The sequence below is a fragment of the Haliotis cracherodii genome, unplaced genomic scaffold (genome assembly GCF_022045235.1).
Source record: "Haliotis cracherodii isolate W230 unplaced genomic scaffold, xgHalCrac1.p SCAF_7, whole genome shotgun sequence".
Lineage (NCBI taxonomy): Eukaryota > Metazoa > Mollusca > Gastropoda > Lepetellida > Haliotidae > Haliotis > Haliotis cracherodii.
The window spans coordinates 22,939,624-22,961,169 of record NW_027266330.1 but is presented as its reverse complement, the minus strand read 5'-3'; the positions used below and the strand labels follow the sequence as shown (position 1 = coordinate 22,961,169).

Below are 21,546 nucleotides of genomic sequence, written 5' to 3'. Positions count from 1 at the left end.
CATACAATTATCTACAATTTTTATCATGTACAATTTAACAAAAATAATAAAAATAGGATACGTGGATACTAATACAATTTACCAATTGTCTTGTACACATTGTTAAGGAATTTAGATACGCCTTTTAGATTTCTTACACTGTTAGTGGTCATAATTTTCTTAAATGTTTGGAAACTTAAGATATTGCTTATTTAAGAGTTCATATCGCCGTTGGTGTAAAGCTTCACATCGGAATGAATAATGCAATTCATCTCCCACAGCGATAGAATCACAGAGTGGACACTGGCTGTCTTCCCTGGGAATGTTCAGCCATCGACCAGTTTCAACTGGTAATCCTTGGTTAGAAAGTTCTGAATTTTAGTATTGGGAGAAATATTGATTTTAAGAGCAGTAGATATTTCGCAAATGAAGGTTGATTCTTCAGGTAATACGACCTTTGGATTTCCGCTTGGGCTTACTAGCTGCCGTGAGTCAATTTGCTCGTTAACGCAACCGAGCGTGACAAGAGACTGGGCTACCAGTCTGCAAGGACAGCTAAATAAACTTACGCATTTTTGAAAACTGATTGGTTACCCGTGATCTATGAAGATTTCAACAAAGGGCGCATGGTAATTAATTTCTTCAGCCTAAACAAACAGACAAATAACGGCGAAAGCTCATCGGATGTCGTTATTTGGAAATACCCCTGATTGTTACAGTTTGATAATAAAAAAAGTATCCCTGAGTGAAAGCATTTGCGGATTTCGGATTGCGTGGATGATACAATTACTACTCCCTTGTTGTCATCCACATTTTCTGGTATAACCCTACACTTCTGTATTAATCGTAATTCACATGCTGCTCAGTTAATGAATTTATATTATGTATACTCAGTTGTAGCACCACTCAGATTACCGGATAAAGGTTCAAATTTGGTCTTTCTTGTACCTGTGGTAATTATTTAATCTAAATCCAGGTTTGAAGTGAGGTGGAATGTGAATTATGCACGTGGCAGCCCAGCAAGAGATGTATGATCAGTTGATTTACTTTTTTTGTAAATCAACTGATCATTCCCAGACATCAAAGGATCAACAGGAAATACGTTGATATCTTGCACAGTGGATATGTCAAAAGTAAGTGTTTACATGTGAAGGTAGGGTTACTCAACCTAGGGAATACACTCATATCATGGCGTGAAGTACAGATGTAAAAACAACATACTTTGTTCAAAGGGTAACCGATAATACACTGACTGGTTGTTTATTGTTATCTAACTCAATGTATGTTTTTAAGAACCGTGGACATTATAAAAATAGTTGTCACGTGGGCTTTCTCAGCTAACCTGGCACCTATGTGAATCAATTGAAACAAACTAAGTGATCAGTTAAGAAACAGACACGGGTTATAATATTCGATACATTTAAATAACGTTTAAAAACGATATATTTAAATATTTTAATATATTTCATATATATTCCAAATATTGTTTCCAAATAATTATTATTAAAGTATTTGATTCTCACATAGACATTTGACATCGAATAAGTATTTTTGTACAGCTGCAGACGCAATGGATATTGTTCCTTTATGTTGATATTCCCGGATACATTATAACTTTGGTAGGTTGTAATAATGATATTTGCATTTTGTTTTCATTCATTCGCTGCAGCTTTGAACAGAATCATTCTTGTTCCTTTCCGTTTGGTTGGGAAGTTTTTCGATGCGCGATAGACGTTGTTTTCACAAGTATTTTCTTTTGTAAGCGTGTATATGTTACAGTCAATGTGTAAAATATGATTCACTCAGGCAATTTATTAAATATCTAAATATTTCAGTCATTTTACAAATTGACTGAATAATCCATTCATTTATTTAACCGACTGACTAAAAATGATAAAGACGACCAAAAGAGCTTAAACACATCACAATATATTAATTATGCTAAGAAAAGAAGCCAAACAATACAGAACTGTACTTGGTGATGATATTAAACATAAACAAATATTTGGAATTCGTTATCATATTAATAAAGATGGACATATTTTTCAGTTAATTTGTAAAATAAACTGAATATTTAGGCGTTTAATACATTTCCTTAGTGAAATCTGTTTACATTTTGAATGTAAACATATACACACGGTAAAATAAGCAATGTGCAGATGAAATATTTACTTTGTGTTGCTAGTCAAAATAGTGTACACGAAGATCGCACAATTACCAAGCAAGTGACTTATCAAAACTGCATCACCATTACCGATGCTCCCCACAAATATACCTACATTTCAAAAACTGTATTTCATTTTTGTTGATCAGTGTGACCATATGTCCTTCTACTTTCAATAAAAATGCGCTTACGAATGGCGAGCACAGGTCGCGAACAAGTCTAGATTTCTGCTATATCATCCGGGTACTCACTGAGAAAATACAGTAATGCACAGGTAACAACTACTCCCGCGGAATTGCTTTAGATCAGTGCTCCTTTGTACGTTAAAATACTATATATTGTGAATGCCAAAATGATGTATCAAGGATCAAGTAGAAGATACATTGACCGTTGCACTGGGAGTTTATTCAACAGACCGTGAAAATAACACTGCTGTATCTATTATTTATTTTAGATGACGCAGTCAAAGCTCACTTCTCCTGGCGGCCATTATCGAACGGCCAGCTAAAACACAACCCCGCGCTTACGTCTACAGGTGTCTTCCTGTAGTACGGTAATTAGTATTCTCTCCCTCAAGTGTATCCTCAATGATATAACCCACCCTCATTAATTACATGCTGCTCTTTTCCAGCCTCACGGCTATGGAGCTGTGATAAAGAGTCCAAGTCATCATAAAGTAATAAGGGTCCAATAAAAACAATGCGCCGCCAAACCTCATACATATTATCACTGAAAGTCGTACTACAGACGGTTAATGTCAAATCACAATAAAAGCATTTCAATTGCAATAACATGTTCCAGGATCATGTATTCTCTTAACACCATCGGATTTAGAAGCAATGGTCGTATAAAACAAAACAGATCTATTTAATCACAACAGTATTCATGTTATTCCCACAAAATCACATAAAGAGAGGAGACATTAGGAAATACATGTGTATTATCATTTTTCGTCAGGATAACAAAATTTTCTCTCCTTGTTACCACCTCCAGGTTCAGCTTAAGACGGGTCCTCCTTTGGTCAAAAGTTTGTTCCCCCTCTAATGAGTGTGTCACGCGTTGCACACGAGTGGCGGACGGGGTGCACACCCGTGTGCAACGCGTTGCACACGGGTATCACACGCGTGACCAACCCGATGCACACTGGTTGCGTAACGCGTTGCCCATGCGTGTAAGGGGAATGAACTTCTAGGCAGTAGTGTATATTCGACGAGTAACGCAATACACATATAATCTTTACCGGTATACGTCAGTCTCCATTATAAGCTTCAGTACATGATCCGGTGTACGGATCTGTTTGGGGGAACTGTTATTTATTTCTCTTACAGTACTGCTTCAATATGACCGAAACATACAGTGAGTGAGTGAGTGAGTTGGGTTTAACGCCGCTTTCAACAATATTCCAGTTATATCGTGGCGTGTCAGCTCAATGTGGGAGGAAAGCCCCAAGTGATGCAGGTCTCAGACGTTTACCACTTCGGTGAAACCCACGAGCACGGGTATGGTGCTGACAAACCCAGAAACAAAATTGGGGCGAACCGGGATTCGAACTCCCAATCATAGGTTTCTAGCGTGCCCAAGGGACGCAACTCTGCAGAGCGAATCACGGCGCCTTAGACGAATAGGGCCACCCGTGCCCCCGAAACATACAGTGACTGAAGCTACCAACAGTTTCATTTTCCCATGCGAACTCCATCTCGTCCAAATAACAATTGACTTGCCTTTGCGTGTATTTCTAAAGGGTGCCACAAATGGAGCAGGATACGCTAACCTTTTTGCTTATCTTTTTAAACACATCTTTTCTTAAACACATGCTTTTAATATAATCGGTATCGCACAGTGGACATTTCTTATGAATGTGGAAAGTGTTTTGTTTCTTTTATGCATCCACGAAAGAGTATGACGTGACTTGCATTTAATTTACTAATTAAGCTGAAGTGTCTTGAGTTAATGCTTAAAACTGATACTCGCCGTCTATGAGAGGCTAAACTCATATTTACTATACTTGTGGGACTAAACTGATAATCGATGTCTGTGTGATGGAGGGGCGGTCGGGTAGCCTAGTGGTTAAAGCGTTCGCTCGTCACGCTGAAGACCCGGGTTCGATTCCCGACATGGGTACAATGTGTGAAACCCATTTCTGGTGTCCCCCGCCGTGATATTGCTGGAATATTGCTAAAAGTGGCGTAAAACCATATTCACTCACTCACACACTGTGTGATGGTTAAATGATAATCCCTGTCTGTGTAATGGTTAACCGATACTCGCAGTATGTGTGATGGTAAACTGATAATTGCTGTCTGTGTGATTGTAATCTGATACCCGCTATCTGCTTGATAGTAAATTGTTTCTCGCTGCCCGTGTATGCCTGAACTGATAATCGCTGTCTGTTTGTGGTGAACGTCCGCTCGCTGCGTGTGTGATAGTGAAGTGATGGAAAACTGATTCTCGCTGACTGTGTAGGGCTAAATTGAAATGAGCTCACTCAAGTCATCAAAGTTGACAAATTCTCCTTAGAAAAGACACAATCTTAGTAATGAGTGAGTGAGTGCATGTCGTTTCCCGATTCAGTTAGCATTATTCAATCTACAACGACATGTAAATAATCGAGTAAGTGCCTCACCAAAACAAATGACCATGGAATGAGAAACAATCATTGCCATGTCACAAATTGTGACCATCCGTTCCTGGAATGCTGGATGTTTACTTTCCCCCAGAATCACCAAAGATCACAACGCCATAAAGGTTACAATCTAAGGATAATATCAAAAAGTGACAAACACAAACATAGCCGTTCAGTTTGCAAATGTTCAACCAACCTAAAACAATAAATCTTTCTTTACATGTCACAGATGACAGAGGCCATACGTCGACGCAGTTTCCAGTCTGCACCTCTCTCGCCATCGCAACAGAGGGACCTACGTCATTATTTCATATTAACCACGCGAACATCAAAACTGTGGAAAAGATAATATTACGCGCATGCAAGTATCCACTTTATATCCCTCGTGAAAGAGATTCAAATGTGAACTCGATAACCCTCGATAAACAGAAATTAGTTCCCGTGGGACCTAATACGATAGTGCAATCTCCCGGGGCATAAACGTAGCATGAAGTCAATATACAGTAAACTACGTTTATAACGAACACGCTTATAACGAACTGATGGATATAACGAACAGATATTTCTTTGTCCGGGAACATGTTCTATATATATGCTGCAATTATGCTTATAACGAACTACGGTTATAACGAACTAAAACTAGTGATCCCTTTTAGTTCGTTATAACCGTTGTGTACTGTACAGAGCTAATCTCAGCATTAAATAATCTCTAAGAGATTCTACTTCGGAACTGATTTCCTGAGCGTCTCCCCAGAGAGCGGAAGATCGGGGGGTTCGATCCCCGGCCGCGTCATACCAAAATACGTTAAAATATGGAACTTGTTGTTACCCTGTCTGGCGCTCGGCATTATGGGCTGAAACAAGGACTGGTCGGCTAGGAGTCAGTATGATGTGTGTGAGTGTGATATTTATGTAAAACTGAGGCATGGTATCCCAATCCCAGTGGGCTAGCACTACATATTCAGCATAGTTCAAGCAGACGCACACGCACACACACACACACACACACACACACACACACACACACACACACACACTTTCTCTCTCAAATATTAGGAATAACACATATGTGTTTACCTATCCAAAGGCTCGCATAATACACTTTGTATTCAAAACATATGATATTTACGATACCATACGATTCTCAGCTTATAATCCCTCTCATCTCAACAATACGCCTGTTTGGTGATACCCACGGCCGATAGACACAGATGTCGTTTTCAGTACATGAACACAAATGAAGGTTTATTGTCTGTCGTGGGAGTCAATGAGGTTTGTTAAAGATGAAAGTGCGAGTGCTGAAGCAGTAATGTGATTCACGGTAATGCCACAAACACAATCTAAGAGTCCTTTCACTGGAAACATGTTCATTCTGTAGGCTTATAGAGTTAGGAATCGGGATAAATACTTGTTACACACTCGTGGAACTATCACGGAGATCAACAGAAGTCCAATTGATATAAAGCTGTGTTTGTTTACGTTATATTTCCAGGATATGCGAAATTCAAAACTTCAAAGAAGATATTTAATCTGTTGGAAACTCATTTACACCAAAGATGACACTGCCCCAATGTATCTATTGTTGGTAACGCCCCCCACTTTTCGTCGTGATATTGATGGAATACTGCTAAAAGAGGCGTACCGCCATCCTCCCTGATTCACTCTCTGAAAGGAGTCCATTTATTTTGTGGGGATCTGCAGCATATTTGTTTCCAGGACATTCAGGGAAGATTGTTTTCTTTCGGAAACACTTGAGACAAAGCTATTTGTTCCAATATGACTCACGCAAGAATATAACATGACACTTATGAAAGTAATGACACCTTGAAATCATAGTGAAATAAAAACAACAAACCCATTCCATAATCATAAGAAAGTTCTCCTAGAAGCAGAGTACATTGCACGATTCAAATTATATCGTAATCCTGTGTTCATGAATCACTAGTGATGAGAACATGTGTTCGTGAAAAGGCCAGCGTATCGTGCCCCACCACACAAACACATGCAAATACAAGTCAATTGTTTCCTTTGTTTGTCTGTACATTCAACCAATGACAACATCACGCACTGACTAAACCCACTCTGAAAAATAAAAGCGACAGGACCCTTTCCTTATTTATAAATCTCTGTCCAACGTAGAGTCGATTGTTCATTTTCTCTACTGGCCAAAATTTGGCATATGCTTCGATAGCATCCATAATGATTTTAACGTGGTCGTCCCAATTATAGTTGCAAGCTGTTCATGACTTTGTGACCTATATTTGATTTACTTACGACGGTTGTCCTTGTCAACAATAGGGAAGTCACTTGTGATTAAATGCCAACAGGTTGGTAGCGGTCTGATGAGTCTGGGCAGCCACAAGTATAAGCATTTACACCCTGGGCTGAGAAGTCCACGCTCTAAACACATTCCTATAGTTGTACAACTTGGATAATTATAAGATGGTGTTCGTATGGTTGGTTGGTTGGTTGGTTTATTAACGCCGCACTCAGCAATATTCCAGCTATATGACGGCGGTCTGGAAATAATCGAATCTGGACCAGACAATCCAGTAATTGATATCATGAGCATCGATCCACACAATTGTGATCGATGACATTCATCAACCAAGTCAGCGAGCCTCACCACCCGATCCCGTTAGTCGCCTTTTTACGACAAGCATAGTCGCCTGTTACGGCAAGCATGGGTTGCTGAAGACCTATAGTCAGTTGGCCACCAGCGGAAAAGTGGCTTAGTTTAGATTTTCGTTCCCACATTTTCCTGTATACTACCCAATGGAAATTGTGTACAGATACCTCCTTTATGCAATAGAAAAGGTTGAAGGTATACAGGAAAATGTGAGAACGAAATTGAAAATAAAACAATCATGTTTCGGCGTCACTGAATGCTTCGGTCATAACGTAGTTGTACTGCTTGAGACGTAAATAACAGAATTCTTAACAAATCCGTATATCCCATGTTATGTAAACAAGCATATAACGGAAAAAAACGGGTTATTGTGTTTATCATGGGCAATGATCAGGATATTATACACTATGAGGTATATTAAAAAAGCGATCAAAAGTTTCATTTTAGATCATCATTCATACATATTTAAGCAATATAACATGAAATCTTTCAATAATAGTTATATATCAGTCATATGATTTATCAAACCACCACTAACCTGAAATCACAGTGTAGCTTTCAGAGACATTTACAATAATACAAGGTGATCGCAGAATATGTAGAAAAGAAGACTCACATCCAAGAGACATGCATTCAGGGAGGGGAAACAATGATTACAATTTTCTCTAAAGACTTGAAACAGACGACAATAAATTAATGACAATAACTCATTATATGTTTCATCGTGTCACCTTGCAAGGGTTTCTGTTTCAGACATCTTTTACACTCAACAAGAAGACTCCATCAGTTCCATGTGTGTGCTAACCTAATCAACACCAAGTTCCTCATCAAATTGCCTTGCATGAAGATCAGCCAGAGATCCCGTTTCACCTAATCTGATGAACTGAGATGCACAAACCCTCTTCTTCACCTCTCCATCTAACCTGATTATCAGTGATTACTGAGTTTATTTTACGCTGCTTTTTTCACGGTCAACACTGTCCTTTCTCCCAATGGAATCCGTGTTTATTTTAATGAGGATTTACTTCCGGTTGAAGGCTGGGCCTATATCCTGTTGTCAAGTTTATCTTGAAAATTGACGAGTAGGGCCTTTGATAAGAAGCTGACCATGAAAACTTTCTCATCTCTCTTCAATAAATTAGCTTATATTTACACCAAATCTAACATTTTCCATCGGTTGCCCTCTTGTCTGTCTTAAGTATCAAGCACATCCTTTGAAAGGAATTGAGGGATTTTTTCAAATCTATGTTAAAGCACGGAACTTTTTCGGATATTTCTCATCGTTATAAATGCGTTGTAACATCTTCAAAAATATATAACACTGTTTGTTAATTTAGTTTTCATCATGCGTCTCTTTGGAGATAATTGAAATGTGAAATCAGAAAGAATTTGTGATGTCAACACTTATCAAAAGAGACAATTGTGGCAGCGAAGAATTGCAAGTAGCAAGGCCTTACTGAAATAGTGCGATGTGTTCCAACTATAAAGCTTGCTTTTAATCACGCACATAAACTTCACAATATCATGGGTTGCAGTTTTGTTATCATTACATTCTGGACTGAAAAGTTTTGATTTGTAATTGAGTATCTTCTCACCTATTGTATATCTATTCACCAAAACCTATTTTAAAATTTCAGGTACAAACAGGGAATACAAATACTATAAAACGTGGATAAATCATTGGAACCATGACAATCGTAGTTCCGTTATTAGGCCAAGGTTTTGCCGTCTTACATTTGTCTTAATGTATCGAGGTATATGAGTTTGAGTAAATGAGTTTTCACTGTAAATGACACCCTGAGAGTCTTTACGTTCTAGACCAGACCATAACAAAAACATACAGGTATTGCAGGAAAACAGTGAGCATGATCAAATCTAAATACTGGTATTATTCTGATAATCCTTTGTCTATAAAACATTGATGGTTTTATCCAAAGCACACGACATCATCAACTAGATAGTTTTCTTAGTAAATAAGTCCACAGCCCCATACTTCACACAATCACATACAAGTGTATACAACCTTTATAAATATATGTGCATTATAAAATAGCATATCATTGATAGGGTGATCAGTGTTATCTAAATGCTAGAAAAACATATTTTGACAAACTGCTAACTGTGTCGTGACAATGAGCATTCGTCTTCTGAAGTAATGGAAGGAATGACATTTACCCATTACAGACAAGGACGTTATGTAGTTTTACATACTTTGTAGAAACCCCATAATGATGCGATTTAGATGAATGTTTTTTGTATTGGATGTTAAATTTTCTTCATCGTCACTGGAACTATTACAGTCCATTCTTTGAAGTATTTTCAAGGAAACAGTGAACATTAATCCTATCACACCAGCATCAGTTGTCGTGTTGATGTTATACATCGCCCTGGTATGTTTGGTCAATGTTGAGCTTGCAAGTAGTTAAACAATGTAATGTAATATACATTGATGCGACCACTCAAGGTCCGATGGAGAGCGCCACAGATCTAATAATCAGTTGTCTTGCCAACAGTTTTTCATTGTTTTATTCCGTTAGAAGGATGAGTGAGAACTAAAAGTCGATATTCGTAGGGGGTAATCTTCGAGGGCGCTATCATGTCAGACAAAATGCGTTTATCGCCTGTGTTACATTGGCCAGACACAACTATCTTTACGACTTTTATTGGTATAAAGTGAAACTATCTGAAGAAACCTTAGACGACCTGAGGAACTATTCGCATTTTTCCGTTCCCCCGGCGAGGACTGAATTGTGTTATCGGCGTTTATATATTTCAAGACTGACGATCGATGCAAACGCGGCGAAGATAATTATCAACCGGGTGGTTTAGATGTAAAGTTATACAGCCGACGTACAGGGGAAACCCTTCTCGTCTGATATAAATAATCACTCGTGGAATAATAGATGAAGACCACATCAGGAGCCAAGACTTCCAAGTATTTTTCCTGTTGATGTTACTGAGTAGGAAGATGTAGAATTAAGAATATAGCGTCATTAAAACAACAGTGCATGCGTAACAGAGAGCGATTATCATTTGAACCGCGATTGCATTAAGTCCAGTCTCAGTCGGTTCCTTATATTTAAAATACGGTTTCATCGAGATCCATATTTAATAGGCTTAACATAAGGAATGAGTAGGTGGGTTGTTGAGTGAGTGGGATTTGCCATCGTTTTGAACAGTATTTCAGTTACATCACGGCGTATCAGCTTAATATGGTAGGAAAGCTCGAGACCAAAGTGATGCACTTTTCAAACGTCTACCGCTTGGAAAACTCACGAGCACGGGTATGGTTCTGTCAACACTGATAATCAGTCAAAACATAATCAGTGCGAAGAGGGATTCGAACCCACGACCATAGGTCTCTGGCAACTATGTCTGAATTAACCTCAGTCGTGTCCCCTTAATACAAATACAGACAATTCGAAATGAGCAGTATCGGGTGGTCAGAGCAGTATAATATAGTTCTGTGTTTCCTCAGGTGAACGATTGACTTGCCTTAGCGTGTGTTTGTGATGAGTGCCACCGAATACATTCACCTTTTTGGGAACACCTGGTATCATCACTATAGGCGTCATCCTGATCTGTCGAATATATTGTTAATAAAAATATGAATAAGAAAATAGTGTTCGAATGATCAGCATTGTGTATTCTCGCATAATCGACTGATCAGTACCTAGAGATGAACAATCTCAAGACAGAGCATTCCAATATTTATCAAGTAGGGGTATTAAGACAAAAAAAGAAGAAAACGTTTTGAATGTCAGCACTGTTTTATTACTGTCAAGTGAATAGCTCAAATGCCACGATAAACATCTTCAGAAAGTTTCTGAGTCTAACTTTCATTAAATTGGAGTACTCTCTTTACCCGAAAAAGATGTGAAGATAACCCAAGCTACTATGTTTAAAATATACTGGTTGGCTTAATAGGAAAATATACTTGGTCGCTGTTGATTGAGTGAAGTGTTCTATAACCCCCAGGACTTTAACACTTCATGGCTTACATCATGATAGAAATACCAGAAAGATCCCTACTTACAGTCATGGAATAATACTCTACGGGCAGGCTTTAAGGGTAACGAATATTCTTCCATTTAAAATGTGCCTTCCTTAAAAAAAATATTTACTTCCCCCTCACGTTATTGCATATCCCCTACTTGAATTAGAATCTCAAATCATAAGGTACTTGTGGAAACTAGCAGATAGACCGTGCCTTTTCTGCAATTCACCAGCTATTGGAGGCGAATTTCATTCTCAGTTTAAATGTAACGCACTCGAGAATGATGGATCAATATATTTAGATACATATTATTATTATTCTCGTCTTGTGCTTTAATACATCAATCATAGGTAAAATATGCTTTTGCAACACCGTAGGTCGTTCTTGTGAGGATGAACTTTGATTAATTGATTGACTAGAGGGAACTGATTCTCAAACTAAATATAAATAATAATCGACTAATTCTCCTTTGAAAACATACTTAAACTAGAGCTAAAATTATCCGACTAAGGAAAAGTAGCTTATCACTACCCATTCATATTTCAGGTATTTCGTTAAAAGAAAAATGGCAATTTGTTCATGAATAGGTAGAAAAATAAGCGGTGATATGTGTTAAAATATTTGTTAAAATTGTAAAATAGTATGTTTGGTGTAAAAAGTTTATATATAACATTTTTATTCTAGGAGACATAGATTGTTAAAGAAAAAAACAACAATAATATACAAAGATGGGTCGCCAATACCTACCCAATCACTATTGTCTTAAACAAATTAGAAAAGTAGATCCCAAACGGTTACCAAGTGTGGCTGGCTTCAGCGATTCGACGGATCAGGAAGGAATGTTTGTTTGTTTGTTTGTTGTGTAACGCCACACTCAGAAATATTCAAGCTATATGACCCTGGTTTGTAAATAAATCGAATCTGGATTAGACAATCCAGTGATTGACATCATGAGCATCAATCCACGCAATTGGTATTGATGTCATGCATTAACCAAGTCAGCGAGCCCGACCACCCGATCCCGTTAGTCGCCTCTTACGACAAGCATAGTCGCCTGTTACGACAAGCATGGGTTGCTGAAGACCTATGCTACCCCGGATCTTCATGGGTCCAGGAAGGAATGCACTCAGACGTTTTTCGACCCATCAGTTCAACTTGATAGTGTGTCACAAACACATGCCTTTCACATAATCTGAATGTCACAGTGGACACTGCTTTTAAAAGACACGTCTTATTATTACAGAAAGGGTTTTGTCGCTTTTGTTCTTCCAAGGGGGCGATGGGGTAGCCTAGTGGTTAAAGCGTTCGCTCGTCACGCCGAAGAACCGGGTTCGAATCCCGACATGGGTACAATGCGTGAAGCTTATTTCTGGTGTCCCCCGCCGTGTTTTTGCTGGAATTTCGCTAAAAGCGGTGAAAAATCAAACTCACTCACTCACTCTTCCAAGTGCTAAAAGAGTTTGACGTGGCATTCGTTCTCAATTAAGCTGACATATTTTGAGATAGCGTTAACAACGTCGTAAAACTCGCTCACCTCTCCATAAGGTTGAAAGAAAGTCATCAGTATGATAATAAACTAATACTCACTGTGTGTGTGAGCCAAACTTACCCTCGCTGTCTGTGTAAAGTTCAACTGACACTCGCTGTCTGTGTGAGGCAAAATTGAGAATCTGATTCATTTCCTGTTGCATAGTTACCCAAATATACAAATTCTCCTTAGCAAGGACACTATCTTTGGTAGTAATGACTGAGTGAGCGAGTGAGTGAGTGAAAGTCGTTTTAAGTCCAGCAATATTCCATCTATAATCGAGCTGGAGCCAGATCATAACAAATCGTCCTAACATGATTCGCAATCAACGCTGATGACACAAATCATCCATGTCTCATATTGTGACCACCCGATCCTCATTTTTATTTGTTTTAACGACGAGTATGGGATGCTGGGTACTTATCTTTCCCAGAATCACCAAGGATTAAAATGGCGTGAAGACTACAATCCAATGATGATATCAAAAGGTAACAAACACAAACATAGCCGTTCAGTTTGCAAATGTTTAACCAACCTAAAACAATAAAGCTATCTTTACAGTTACATATCACAGAGGACTGAGGCGCAGTTTCCAATCTGCATCTTTCTCGCAATCGCTTGAATCAGTCGTACGTTATTTGTTCATATTAATGACATGAACATAAAGTTAATATTACACACGTTTCGGTAGAATACAAGCTTTATGTCCCTCGTGAAACAGATTCAAATTTGTTCTCGATAACCCTCAGGAAACATCACGAGGGGCATAATACGATAGCAAGCTGAAATAACGGGGACAAAAACGTAACATGAAGTTAATATCTACAGCTAATCTATAGTTAGATAATATTCTCTGAGAGACTGTTATTTCTGAACTGGTGTCCTATGTGTATCTACGACAATTAGACTGATTATTCATATTGCCAGCAATGCATTTGATAAGAACACTGACGTCTGCATCTCAGGAGTATTAATGATTATCCTCGTAGTCTTGATCAATGAATTGTTGATGGCTTACGAACGTGCTAGACGCACCGAAGTAAGGATCAGTTTTCATCATGTAGATATCGTCAAGAATTGATGCTAGGTTTGTCACATCATGCATAAATAACTACATAGCGCCAGTGATGGATCCTTTCTATTCATCATCGATAACAACGCATGGATATATATACACAGCAGGAAACCAACATCTTTCATGCAGGTATTGAGTGTTGAGTTGACATCAACGTGAAAGTGTATTGGGATGGGTAACGACGCGTTGGTAACGTATACGTTGTCCGAGATGAGCAACGACGCGTTGGTGACGTATACGTTGTCCGAGATGAGCAACGACGCGTTGGTGACGTATACGTTGTCCGAGATGAGCAGCGACGCGTTGGTGACGTATACGTTGTCCGAGATGAGCAACGACGCGTTGGCAAGGTATACGTTGTCCGAGATGAGCAACGACGCATTGGTGACGTATACGTTGTCCGAGATGAGCAACGACGCGTTGGCAACGTATACGTTGTCCGAGATGAGCAACGACGCGTTGGTGACGTATACGTTGTCCGAGATGAGCAACGACGCGTTTGTGACGTATACGTTGTCCGAGATGAGCAACGACGCGTTGGCAAGGTATACGTTGTCCGAGATGAGCAACGACGCATTGGTGACGTATACGTTGTCCGAGATGAGCAACGACGCGTTGGTGACGTATACGTTGTCCGAGATGAGCAACGACGCGTTGGCGACGTATACGTTGTCCGAGATGAGCAACGACGCGTTGGTGACGTATACGTTGTCCAAGATGATGTAAGGACGCACAGGCTACGTAAGCATGGACTGGGATGATGTAAAGACGCTTTGATGACGTAAATGTGGACCAAGATGAGAAGGGATGCGTTGGCATTGAAAACGTGAAATGAGATGAGTAATGACGCGTAGGCAGCATAAACGTGGACCGACAGTGACTTCTGTAGCTATTGCTCAAATGATAAAGCATCTATTTCACACCTAATGTTTGTTGAAATGTCAAAAGGTATGACCCAACTCAATATGGAAAACTGGCTTCTCAACAAATCAAAAATAACATTCATATTTCAAAAGAAGATGTATTATTCTGGTATGCCTCACAAAACAATCCCGTAATCACCATAATATTGGTGCTGAAAAATTCATATTTATCAAAAGAATTAAGTAAATAATGCCAACTTTCCAAGAAATCCACGGGGAGCTTACTCAATATTATTCACTTACAAAATATATTGAAATGTAAATTTTGATATTAGATATTTCAACAAGTACTGGACAAGCTGTCATCTACTCTTCAACCCCCCAAAAGTAAGAGAATCTGCACTTTACTAAGAAAGCGTTATCCCAAATATAACATTTGTTACATTAGACCACTTTTTAAATGGCATTTTGTTTTCTTCGTTTTCGGCAATGGGAGCTGTGCCAATTTACACTTGACAGAGGGGTACACAAAGTACGTGATCTAGTTGTCTGACTTTCATTTTGTGGAAGCCTCGTTGGCAGAGTGGGTTAGATTGCGGACTTAGTGTGGTGGCGATTAGGTGCCTCCCTTTGGCACTGTGGGTTCGCATCTCCGATTAGACTCATATAAAAATGTACTAGAATCTGTACTTTACAAAGAAAGTGTTATCCCAAGTATAACATTTGTTACACTCGGATGAGATAGTATTTGTATTGGAAAATGAAACTTCCCAAATGCCAAATGCCAATTTGCCACCCTGATGCCCTCAGCAGTGAACTAGACGATCTCAAGGAAACCTGCACCTTCCTCAACAGCTATCCTACCTAACCTTGTCTCCAAACCGATCCGCAAGACCCTCAGGAACTCCGATCCAAGGCCCAAACCAGCTCCATCGCCCATCAGAATCACCATACCCTACCAAGGTCCTGTCACTCATCAGATTTCCTGCCTCCTCAAGAAGAAAGCCAACATGGATGTCACCTTCTCTAGCGGCAAGTCCATCGAGACCCATCTACAAGCCAATGGCAGAGGCACAAGAAGCGTAAGTCCCAACCCCCGAGGATGTATATACCAGATCCCCTGCAACTGTGGCCACCAGTACACTGGAGAAACCCTCAGATCCCCTCAACACCTGACTCAAAGACATCTCTGATAAGAAACTCGAACTGAAATCCGCTATTTCCGAACACATCCTGAAGAAACAAAACCATAACATCATTTTGGAAGCCACCTAGGTCCTGTCTACCAACAACAACTGGCGACAAAGAAAACTACAAAAAGCCATTGCCATCAGGGGACACAGGCCAACCATGAACTGTGACCAGGGAACCTATCTGCCTATTGCTTGGGACTTATTGCTTTGATCTTTGTCTGTGCTCATTACCTAGCTGTCTTCCATTTGCCCATTGCGATGTCCATTCTTTCACCTATCAGTGCTAATTATCCCCGGCCTCCTGTTTGCCCAGTGTCCATTGCCTATTGCATATTCTAAGATTACTTAAGTACTGGCTTCCATACTATCAACGCTAATTACTGGCTTCCATTGTCTATTCCTAATCACCTATCAGCGCCAATCATCTGTTGGCTTCCCTTGTTAGTTTCTAACCTTTGTAATTTTCCACCTTTTGTTATCCGTAATAATTAATAATTAATGTTGTTGTCCTTACATGTACATATATATGCTCCATGCCTCATGATATTATTACCGTGTGCGAAATACCCATCAGTCGGAAAGCGCACGTTAAATCTCCAAAGTAAGTAAGTAAGTATGACATTATTCACCTGATGTAGGAGTAAGCATATACTCCAAAATGTTGTGTTCCTCGAAATAAAGAAGTTGACATCTATATATTCTCTTCCTTATGTGTATCACTTCTAAATGCCGTGCAAAGAGTTGTAGTTGTACTGTAAGAGAAGAAGATAACAGATCTGCGCATCCCATATCATATTGTGTAGCTTATAAGGGACACTATCGTTGACAGAATCTGAGTATTGTGTTACTAATGGGCAATAATCAGGATATCATACACTATGTTGTACATTCAACAAGCAATCAAAAGTTTCACTTTAAGATCATCAAGGTCCACACATATTAAAGTACTATACAAATCACTTATTTATAATCATACGTCAGTCATGTGATTTATCAAACCATCACTAACTTGAAATCACTGTGTAGGCATTTACAATAACAAAGGTTATCGCAGAAAATGTTTCTTCAACGGAAAGAATACATTTCATTTTTCAATGTTTACAATTTTCTCTCAAGACTCAAACTAAAGGTCAATGAATTGAGGACACTATCTCATTAAAAGTTTCATTGTGTAATCTTTCAGAGGTTTTCTGCTTCAGTCACCATTTACACCCAACAAGAAGACCTTCACCCTGTTAAACTCCACCAGTTCCATCTGTGTCCTAACCTAATTAATGAACACCAAGATCCTCATCAAATTGCCTTCTGAAGATCAGCCAGAGATCCTGTGTCATCCAATCTGGAGAACTCAACTGCACAAACCCTCTTCTTCACCTCTCCACATTACTTGATTATCTGATATTACTGAGTTTGACTATTTTGTGCTGTCTTTTTGACGATCGACACTGTCCTTTCTCCCTATGGAATCCGTGTTTTTGAAAGCTTACTTCCGGTGGAAGGCTTGACCTACATCCTGTTGTCAAGTTTATCTTTAAAATTGACGAGCAATGCCTTTGATAAGAAGCTGACAATAAAACCTTTCGCGTCCCTCTTCACTAAATTAGTTCATATTTTTATCCCAACTAACATTTTCCATCAGTTGCCCTCTTGTCTGTCTTAGCATCAAGCATTTCATTTGAAAAGAAATAGGAGGAATTTTTCATATCTTTGTTGAATGTATAAGTCCGTAGTTAAAGCACGGAACTTTTTCGGATATTTCTCATCGTTAGAAAGAAGGTGTGATGGAAATGCTTTTCAAAAGCGACAATTTTAGAAGCAAGGGATTTGCAAGTCGCAAGGTCGTACTGATGTAGCGTTGTGTATTCAAACTGTGAAGTTTGGTTTTAATCTCGCACATAAACTTCACAATATCGATTTCTGTTTGAGTGACTTCTCATCTATGATATATTCATTAACTCAAAATACTTTTTCTTAACTTTATGATTTCAAATAAGAACCAAAAAATACTATGAAACGTAAATAGGTGAAACCATAAGAAATATATAGCATTAATTTTCTTTAATATATCGAGGTATATGAGGTCGAGTAAACAAGGTTTCACTGTAAATTACGCTCTGGGAGCAGAGCAGTCCACAATTAACTATAACATACATGCATCTCGGGAATACAGTGATCATGATCAAGTCTAGAAATTGGTATGATTAATACCAACCAAATAAAATCCCCAAACTATTCTGATAATCCTTTATCTTTGAAACATTGATGGTTTGATTCAAAGCACACAACATTATATATTATTAAATCAAAACGGCCACGGGTCCATACATAACACACTCACTTACAAGTGTTGAGAACTTATATATATATATATATATATATATATATATATATATATATATATATATATATATATATATATATATATATTACAAAATAGAAAATCATTGATGGAGCGATGTGTATTATGTATTTAATAGAAAAAACATATTTTGACACATTGCTAATTGCGTCTGGACATTGAGCATTCTTCTTCTACAACCTTCCAGAAACATTTTACTGGAGTAGTGGAAGGAATGACATTTCCCCATTACAGACAATGTCGTTATGTAGTTTTAACTACTTTGTAGAATCCCAATAATGATGCAGTTAAGATGAATGTTTTGTAATGGATGTCAAATCTTCTTTGTTGTCATGGGAATTTTTACAGCGTATTCTATTAAATATTTTCAAGGAAAAAATGAACACTAATCCTATCACACCAGCATCAGTTGTCGTGTTGATGTTATACATAGCCCTGGCATGTTTGGTCAATGTTGAGCTTGCAAGTAGTTACACAATGTAATGTGATATACATTGATGCGACCACTCAAGGTCAGTTGTCTCACCCACAGGTTTTCATTGTTTTATTCCGTTAGAGGGATCCGTTAGAACTAAAATTCAATATTCGAAGGGAGGTTATCTCAAAGGGCGCTACCATATCAGACAAAATGCGTTGATCGCCTGTGGTGACATTGGCCAGACACAACTATCTTTACGACTTTTATTGGTATTAAGTGAAACAGGAACCTTAGACGACCTGAGGAACTATTCGCATTTTCCCGTTCCCCGACGAGGACTGAATTGTGTAATCGGCGTTTATATATTTCAAGACGGACGATCGATGCAAATGCGATGAAGATAATTATCAAACGGGTGGTTTAGATGTAAAGTTATACAGCCAACGTACAGGGGAACTCTCCTCATCTGATATAAATAATCACCCGTGAATTGATAGATGAAAACCACATCAGAAGCGAAGACTTCCATGAATAAAGAATACAGCGTCTTTAAAATACGCATACGTAACAGAGAGCGAGTGTCAATTTAGTGTCGACTGATGATTGCATTTAGACCAATGATGTAACATCTCAGTTGGCTGCTTTATTTTTCGAATACAGTTTTACCGAGATCCATGTTTAATATGGTTGATATAAGTAATGAGTAGGTGGGTGAGTGAGTGAAATTTAGCGCCGTATTGAACAGAATTTCAGTTATCTCACGGCGTATCAGCTAAATGTGGGAGGAAAGCTCGAGAGCGAAGTGATTCACCCTTTAAACGTCATGGCACGGCCATGGTGTTGTCAACCGTGATAATCAATCAAAACATAATCAGTGCAAAGTGGGATTCGAACCCACGATCATAGGTCTCTGGCAACTATGTCTGAATTAACCTCAGTTGTGTACCCTTAATACAAATACAGACAATTCGAGATGAACGTTCAAACCTTGGTCGAATATTTGTTAAGTAGAAATGACCACATCCTCTTACACTAAGACACACTTCTAACTCATGCCTTTATCTATTTTTGATAGTGGCCATTTCACAGTTATTTACATTATCTTGGTGATACTATGTGTGTTTGTATGATATTTTTGTTTGGTGGCGCGGGTGACCTAGTCTCGCTGGATGGAGTCTTAGGATCAGATGCTCTTGTTTTCAAAGAACAGATTGTCGGTACCAGATCCTGTGACAAAGATGTCTAATGCAGTTCCCTATTTTGACTAACAATATACGGAAATACCTGGTGTCATCAATATTGGGGTCTTCCCGATCTGTCGAATATATGCAGTAACCTACGGTTAAAACGAACTCAAAGAGATCACTTATTTTAGTTGGTTGTTTCCGTAGTTTGTTTTGTTCCACTGTCAGACACGTGTACTTGTTTGTTGTCGTAGGCATTGATCAAGCTGCTCATCACTTCCCTCTTTTAGTCCATCTTCAGGTTGACTTTGATACCTTTGTCCATGGGTTGGCTCTTGGATGTTGTGTTTGGTGTCACGCCGAAACCCGGGTTCGATTTCCGACATGGGTACAATGTGTGAAGCCCATTTCTGGTGTCTCCCGCCGTGATATTGCTGGAATATTGCTAAAAGCGGCGTAAGACCACACTCACTCACTCACTCTTCTGTCTCTCCATAGACCGATTTAACTGAATCATCCATTCGCTGAAGATTTCACTTTGCATCCAGTCTTTGTAGTCGTTCAGCAAACTTCAAACGTTCTTAAAACACCTTAGTTTCGCGCATTTACCAATCACTAAAAGCCTACGTTTTTCAGTCCTTGTCATAGGCTAGAAGAGTAACGTGTTCTTTAGACTTCTTGCCACCGTGACATTTTTCATCTCTCAAGTGTAGAGTTCTCTGAGGTACAAATCTATTAAACAAACCTCATTTAGCGTTAAAAATATCTTCTGGGTTGAATGCGGTCAGGTAGGTCGGAAGTTGAGAGGTCATCCAATCATCAACAAGCACGGGGTCAACTGCTGGACTCTCGCCACGCCAGTTCTTAAATCTCTCCACTAGATCTTAGCATGAACACTATTTCCATCCAAATTTTAAGAGAAGTGTATCACGATTGAATTTTAAGCACTAACTGCAAACAGGTCCAATGCAAAGGGTCAAATTTTGCCAATGAGTATTTTGTATCTACTGTATATGACGAAACTGCCACAAGACTCCTTTTGCACATATCTAATGCTGTCAAACAGGTTAATGATCCGATTTTGATTCGAACAGTTGATACTAATGGCATTGTCTAGGCCATTGCATTGTTTCACAGAAGAGATGTGTCGCATCTCTGCATAGCTTTTGAAACTGACACAATTCAGATATTTGGCTGTTCATGTCCTTGACCGATTCCATGGAATTCGAGCGTTTCTGACAATTACTGTCTCAGAGCAGATATCTTTCTGGAGGGAAAAGCAAAAAGACAGCAGGTGAAACATGGAATGTGTATGAAGAAGCAACCGAGGCTTTCAATCTCATGTACCAAGCGAGCAGGATGTGAAGAACATGATGCAAGACATTCAGCATTTTGTGGTGTTAATGTGTGATCGGGTCAGTATCGGCACAAGAGTTGATGAGGCACGCAAAGACTTATTCACTAAGAAAAATAGATCAATTGATTTCATTCCTCCTACATCAGGTGACGGCCACTGTTGGGGACGAAGTCTGGA

The 21,546-nt window shown here is 38.9% G+C and overlaps 1 protein-coding gene across 1 annotated transcript; it reads left to right on the top strand.

Annotated features, from left to right (window-relative positions):
* The first annotated feature begins 14,205 nt into the window (after positions 1 to 14,205).
* Positions 14,206 to 14,721, top strand: LOC139448745 (uncharacterized). Its single transcript, XM_071230284.1, has one exon. The coding sequence runs from the start codon at positions 14,206 to 14,208 to the stop codon at positions 14,719 to 14,721; it is 516 nt and encodes a 171-aa protein (XP_071086385.1).
* Positions 14,722 to 21,546: the final 6,825 nt, after the last annotated feature.